At 44.6% G+C, this 7,516-nt stretch overlaps 1 protein-coding gene across 1 annotated transcript; it reads right to left on the reverse strand.

Moving 5' to 3' along the window:
• Nucleotides 1–1,745: 1,745 nt before the first annotated feature.
• LOC141223141 (uncharacterized) lies at nucleotides 1,746–7,183 on the reverse strand. The gene is made up of 2 exons (XM_073666759.1): nucleotides 7,102–7,183; nucleotides 1,746–3,286 (listed from the first exon to the last, which is right to left on the reverse strand). The coding sequence occupies exons 1-2, from the start codon at nucleotides 7,181–7,183 to the stop codon at nucleotides 1,746–1,748; spliced, it is 1,623 nt and encodes a 540-aa protein (XP_073522860.1).
• Between the last annotated feature and the right edge of the window lie 333 nt (nucleotides 7,184–7,516).

Consider the following 7,516-nt stretch of genomic DNA (forward strand, 5'->3'; position numbering starts at 1 on the left):
CTGCCAGCCTCACTGAGTCTGTTGAGGCATCTGCAATAAAAGCTGCTGCTCCCTGCATCAGCCAGGATCTTTTCCCTTGGGACATTATCCTTCGGTTGACCTTCTAGTTGTTGCAACCAGATAATCATAGATCTGGCTGTACAGGTCGTAGAGACCGCTGGCTTCAGGGCACCCACCGAGGACTCCCAGGTGTGTCTTAAGTAACCATCTGCCTTTCTATCCAGATGGTCTTTCAGAATACCCACATCCTCAAAAGGCAAGGTAGATTTTCTGGATGAATTGGCCACTGCTACGTCAAGCTTTGGGATCTTATTCCATGAGTCTTGTTTCCTCATCAAATTGGTATCTTCTCTTAGAAGATGATGGTAGTGAAACCTTTCTCTTCGTTTTTTTCTCTTAATGAGAGAATCTTTTCATTAATTAGAAATATGCACCTCTTTTTTTTGCTCTAATCCACAAAACATGAACTCTTGTATGGATTTGGGAGTCTTAGCATCCGAGATGCCCATGGTAGCTCTCACAGCCTTAATCAACCTATCTGCGACTATTATAGGAAAGCATGGCCTACCCCCTGTATCGCCATTAAAGAATGAAAAGGAACAAGAATCCAATCCACATTCACCTTCCGACATTATAGATTCATCTAAATCAGGTGATAATTTTTTGGACCCTTTCCTTCCCTTTCTATTCCTTTTTTTATGAATAAGGGTCTCAAGGGAATTCTTAACTTGTGCCCTGATCACGGATCTCAAATCCATGAAGTTAGTGGATTCTTCACATGCGGTTTTCTGTATACAATCTGCACAGAGTCTTTTCTGCCACAAGTCAGGTAACTTATCCCTACAAAGGGTACACTCCTTATTCTTTTGTGCCACATTTCTTAAGCCGTTCCTAGTAGTTAGAGACAAGAAAAAGGGACTTAATTACCATGGTAAAATTTCTCAAAGATCAGTCAGCATTCTGGAGTTTAATAAGGGTACCAGATTCAGAGGCTGGATCAAATCACACCATTATTCGTGGTTGGTGGTACTGTCACTTCTGCAACTCATGAGACTGCCATTGCTGCGTGAACTCTGATCCTGGCACTGACGTTCCTCCATATCACGTGGGGAAGGAGAGCCAGAGCAAACCCACTCTTTTGGCAGTCAGGCGTGATTTTAAAAGAGGGACCAGCCACAGCAACTCCCCCACCCCCTTGTGCATGCCTTCTCCAGACCCCCTAGAAGTTAAATCCAACACTTCAGGTCAGAAGTCTCCGGCATGCTCGTCATCAGGGCGCACCAATCCCAGGTCGTCCTGCACATGCGCAAGCCTGGGACATTGTTGGAGCCAGCAAGCATCCAAAAGGACTTCGGCGCTCGCATCTACATGAGCCCTCAAGTGACCAGCGGTGGCGCTTCCAGGACCCGACACCGGCACTATAGACAAGGAGCCTTTCTTCCAGGCAAGGCCTGGGTAAGTTTCTCCTTTAACTTTCCTCTCCTGATTCTTCAGCTTCAGGTTTCCTCATGGACAGGAAACCAAAATGATGCGGGGTAGAGGTGCAGCCCTCTTATTCAGTACGCTTCCTGTCCTTATTGGGTGAATTCCCTCTCTCGTGTGGCGCTGGTCATGGGGGAAAGGACAATTTTAGAAATTGTTCTGGTATTCAGTGAGATATTAATGACAATCTTACTTATCAAAGGAAGTGTACTCATTATTCTGAGCAATTTTATTAAAAAAATTAAAACACACAGTGTACATGATTACAGTTTCTTTCCTGTATGACTTCCCTCATGTCTAGCAAGATACAATTTATTTACAAAAGATTTCCCACATAGTGAACATGAATACAGCTTCTCCCCAGTGTGACTTCTCTCGTGCATCACAAGACTTAATTTACCTGTGAAGGCCTTCCCACATTCCAAACATGAAAATGGCTTTTCTCCTGTGTGAATTCTCTCATGTCTAACACATTTTGATTTCTCTGTAAAGCATTTCCCACATTCTGAACAGGAATATGGCTTCTCTCCTGTGTGAGTTTTCTGATGTCTAATAAGAGTCTTTTTATCAATAAAGCATTTCCCACATACTGAACATGAAAATGGCTTCTCTCCTGTGTGAATTCTCTGATGTATAATAAATCCTGATTTAGCTGGAAAGCATTTCCCACATTCTGAACATGAATACGGCTTCTCTCCAGTGTGAAATGTCTGATGTCTAATAAGACTCCCTTTGTATCCAAAGCATTTCCCACATTCTGAACATGAATATGGCTTATCTCCTGTGTGAGTTTTCTGATGTTTATTAAGAGTCTTTTTATCAGTAAAGCATTTCCCACATACTGAACATGAAAATGGTTTTTCTCCTGTGTGAATTCTCTGATGTATAATGAATCTTGATTTAGTTGGAAAGCATTTCCCACATTCTGAACATGAATACAGCTTCTCCCCAGTGTGACTTCTCTCGTGCATCACAAGACTTAATTTACCTGTGAAGGCCTTCCCACATTCCGAACATGAAAATGGCTTTTCTCCTGTGTGAATTCTCTCATGTCTAACACATTTTGATTTATCTGTAAAGCATTTCCCACATTCTGAACATGAAAATGGCTTCTCTCCTGTGTGAATTCTCTGATGTATAATAAATCTTGATTTAGTTGGAAAGCATTTCCCACATTCTGAACATGAATACGGCTTCTCTCCTGTGTGAAATGTCTGATGTCTAATAAGACTCACTTTATATCCAAAGCATTTCCCACATTCTGAACATGAATATGGCTTCTCTCCTGTGTGAGTTTTCTGATGTCTAATAAGAGTCCTTTTATCATTAAAGCATTTCCCACATACTGAACATGAAAATGGTTTTTCTCCTGTGTGAATTCTCTGATGTATAATGAATCTTGATTTATCTGTAAAGCATTTCCCACATTCTGAACATGAATACGGCTTCTCTCCTGTGTGACTTCTCTGATGTATAACAAGTTTTGTTTTATTTGTAAAGCATTTCCCACATTCTGAACAGGAGTATGACTTTTCTCCTTTGTGTTTTCTGTGTGTTAATAAATCTGAGCTTTTAGTAAGTTGCTTGTCACACTGAAATCTTGTATGTGTGTCACCTGGAATTGTGGTAACAATGTGAGATTGCTCAGGAGATGATTCCCCATGATTAGGAGGATTATAAGAAAGTGAAGTGCTGTGAAGTCCAGGAGGTGCAGGAAGGGTGATGAGGTTTCCTCCATTAGAGTGCTCCCAGATATCTTCTTTTTTACAATTTAGTGATAAACCATTATTCTCACAAGGATTTCCTATCAGGATGAAAGATAGATTGGTGTTGTTAAAAAAATCATATCCAAAGAGATTTACACATTTATTTTCTGGATCTCACAATGAATACCCTCGTCAAAGTACCGGTATAAGGAGGACAACTACATGCCATAACATTAACACAATGACGGGTAAAGTGAATAACACTTATAAACTGGTGACATTGGCACAAGTCAGGGGTGGCAGAGATTAGATAGCAAATAGACAGTTCTTAAAGGGAACCTGTCACCAGCATTTACCCCTTAATGTACCACCAGTGCCATTTCACTCTCTCAAGCTTCCTATCTCGCCCTTAGTGTAGAAAAGTGTCCACACAATTAACAATGGAGTTTTAATCTTTTATTACTGCATGCAAATGAGATTGACTAATCACAAAGGTGGGCCTCATAAAGGTGGCCACAGTAATCATGTCCACAGTATGCCTAAGGACTAGTGTTGAGCGAGTATGTTCTATTAACCCTTTCGGCGAGTATGCTCGGGCCGAGCTCCGAGTATTTATAGCTGCTCGGTGATAAGGTTAGATCGCTCCCGTGTGCATGATTTGCGACTGTTTGACAGTTTTATTACATGGGAGAAATGTCTATTTCTTACACATTCCTCCCATGTAATAAAACTGTCAAACAGTTGGAAATCATGCACATGGGAGCGATCTAACCTTATCACCGAGCAGCTGTAAATACTCGAAGCTTGGCCCGAGCATACTCGGACAGAACATACTCGCTCAACCCTACTAAGGACATGATACGAACCATTAGAAGAATGAAATAGCACCAAAATCATATTACAGGGTTAAATCCTAATTACCGGACCCAGGAGAGTCCTTCTCCCAATGTCTGAGAAGAAAAATCTACAGAGGTAGAAAGTGGGACGATTCCAGTATGTGAGCAACCTGTAGTGCAAATGGGCCTCCATGTCCCCTCTGGAGCCTCCTTATTCCATTAACCACCCTACACCACGGATCCTCCTTAACAAGGAGGTGGGCACTGCTATGAAATAATAAATGTTATGGGGTGCTATAGTAACCTGATATAGTTACATAATATAAGGAAAAAAAGAAAAGACTCAGGATATACAACCATGCACACCCAATATTAGAAAAATGAAAAATCTTTATTACATGATTACAGACTGACAACACAGAAAAATAAAAACAATTAAAAACAAACAAAGCATAGCAATATTCATGGGGGAGGAATAATGTAGTGTTCCAAAGTAATAAATCCCCCTAAAGCCACAGGTATCATTTAATATAATATATTTACCATCTCATAATACAATAAGGCTTATTGACCAAGCTATGTCACCCTAATGAAGGGTGGCACAGTACCACTAGACCAAATATGGATAATAAACCACGTACTACCAAATAATCGAACCATACATAATAATAAATAGATCAAAAAATAAAGGAATGAATGGAAGTAGTAGTCTGCTTAAACTAGGGGCCCTTGTAATATCAGCGTATGTCAAAACATATCATCCCACCTGGTATACGATATGGGATCATGAATAAAGGCCCTATATAACCAAGCAGACACTCTTAAATGGTCAAAGGAAAAGGTCAAAAATAATAAAGTGACATAGTTACCTGTTGGCACCAGAGACCCTACGCGTTACGCTGCTAGACCGCAGCTTCGTCAGGGGTATGTTGTCAGTGGACACATGTGTATATTAAATAGTCTATCCAATTTAGTGTGATTCCCTTCAGGTGAAAATAAATACCCTCACTAAGTCTCTCCAGTATCGTGGCGGATCGAACGATCATTTCCTGTTTCCACAGCGTGCGGCCCACGTGCTATGGTATGACACAACCGGAATTGAATGAGACGTCATATCCGGTCGGCGAAGCGCCGCCCCTTCCTATCACTCATGCGTTCCACCCAGACGCCATGGTGGAACGCAACCGGAACTAGACAGGAAACATCATATCCGGTTCTAGGAGCCGCCCCCATTGGGATCGCACGGGACATGGTCCCATAACCACAACGGGCAGAGGCCGGGACTAGGGAAAAAAAACAAAAAACACAAACAAAAAAAACAAAAAACAAGGCGCAAAAAACATATATATATATGTAAATAGACACCCCCGAAAGTAGCGCGTCCGCTACAAAAAATGCACCGGTACAGAAACAAGAGGGCTAGCCCTAATCAAGAAAAATGCCTGACTAGGCCAAGAACACCACGGATCCTCCTTATCCCCTGGAGCCTCCCTACACCACAGAGCCTCCTTATCCCCTGGAGCCTCCCTACACCACGGATCCTCCTTACCCCCTGGAGCCTCCCTACACCACAGAGCCTCTTATCCCCTGGAGCCTCCCTACACCACGGAGCCTCCTTATCCCCTGGAGCCTCCCTACACCACGGATCCTCCTTACCCACTGGAGCCTCCCTACACCACAGAGCCTCTTATCCCCTGGAGCCTCCCTACACCATGGATCCTCCTTATGCCCTGGAGCCTCCCTACACCACAGAGCCTCCTTATCCCCTGGAGCCTCCCTACACCACAGAGCCTGCTTATCCCCTGGAGCCTCCCTACACCATGGATCCTCCTTATCCCCTGGAGCCTCCCTACACCACAGAGCCTGCTTATCCCCTGGAGCCTCCCTACACCATGGATCCTCCTTATCCCCTGGAGCCTCCCTACACCACAGAGCCTTCTTATCACCTGGAGCCTCCCTACACCACAGAGCCTGCTTATCCCCTGGAGCCTCCCTACACCACAGAGCCTGCTTATCCCCTGGAGCCTCCCTACACCACGGAGCCTGCTTATCTCCTGGAGCCTCCCTACACCACAGAGCCTGCTTATCCCCTGGAGCCTCCCTACACCACAGAGCCTGCTTATCCCCTGGAGCCTCCCTACACCACGGATCCTCCTTATCCCCTGGAGCCTCCCTACACCACAGAGCCTGCTTATCCCCTGGAGCCTCCCTACACCACAGAGCCTGCTTATCTCCTGGAGCCTCCCTACACCACGGAGCCTGCTTACCCCCTGGAGCCTCCCTACACCACGGATCCTCCTTATCCCCTGGAGCCTCCCTACACCATGGATCCTCCTTATCCCCTGGAGCCTCCCTACACCACGGAGCCTCATCCCCTGGAGCCTCCCTACACCATGGATCCTCCTTATCCCCTGGAGCCTCCCTACACCACAGAGCCTCCTTATCCCCTGGAGCCTCCCTACACCACGGATCCTCCTTATCCCCTGGAGCCTCCTTACATTACTTGGTCTATATGCAGCTGAACCTACTGCACATGTGATACATCCGCCCCTGCCCAAAACACTAAATATATGTCCATAAAAATTATGTGTAAAGGGAAACTGTCCGTTCCCTGTGCCCCCAGAACCCGCAGCAGTTGTGTCTGCAGATATAAACTCTCCGCCTAACATCTCTATTACATTAAACACACAAACAGATCTATAGAAAAAGTACTGTATTTCTAAAGTTTATGATATGTAAATGAGGCCTTTGATTTGTCGATGAGGCGTTCGTGACCCGAGTAGTCGCCCCACTTAGCATGTCATCACGGCTTTGGGGGCTTGAGAACATGACAAACCTACCGCATGCGCGCGGCTTCTCCTCCTCACTGCATTGAGCCTCTGACGCCGGGTGTACGCGTCCCATTACTGAGATAGGAGAGGACGGTCACTACTGGTCAGAGTCCATGTAGATGGGAGGAGCTCGGCCTCTAGCCCCGCCCTCCTCTCCCCTCCCCCTACACAGAATCTTATCAGTAGCGGCCGTCACCTCCGATCTCAGTGATGGAACAATGTTTCCTAACTGAATAGAGATTTTACCCCGGAACCGAGGATCCTGAGACGGAAGAAGAAATACGCAGATTTCTGTGGAGACTCCGGGGACAAAGTCTCCTATTTCCATCTCGTCTATTCTTACAATTCATGAAGTTTATTCCTCTTATTCCTGTGTAATAAAGACTGATCAGGAGGTTGTGTATATTATATGGGAACAATGAGGAATACTGTCACCATGTAACAATACATCGCTTATGGTTTATGGCCGCCAGGATTTGGTAACACAAAAATGTCTGAAAAGAAACAAAGTATTTATTGTAGAAAAGTCCTAAAAGAAAATGAAATAAATATATTGTTATTGGCTTGGATTAGTTGTATTACCGCAGTTACAGCGACCCTCCACCCCGGGACTGAACACTACACATTTCCCTGTACAGTCCCCTATGGGGTCCTCTGCCCT

This window comes from Phyllobates terribilis, unplaced genomic scaffold (genome assembly GCF_046119375.1).
Source record: "Phyllobates terribilis strain yellow unplaced genomic scaffold, ASM4611937v1 Scaffold_370__1_contigs__length_1879735, whole genome shotgun sequence".
In the NCBI taxonomy this organism is placed as follows: Eukaryota; Metazoa; Chordata; class Amphibia; order Anura; family Dendrobatidae; genus Phyllobates; species Phyllobates terribilis.

Coding starts and splice junctions, on each gene's coding strand:
- LOC141223141 (XM_073666759.1), bottom strand. CDS start 7,183: ATGGAAATAGGAGACTTTGTCCCCGGAGTCTCCACAGAAATCTGCGTA. Junction 3,287..7,101: donor TCAGGATCCTCGGTTCCGGG/GTAAAATCTCTA, acceptor TCATCCTGATAG/GAAATCCTTGTGAGAATAAT.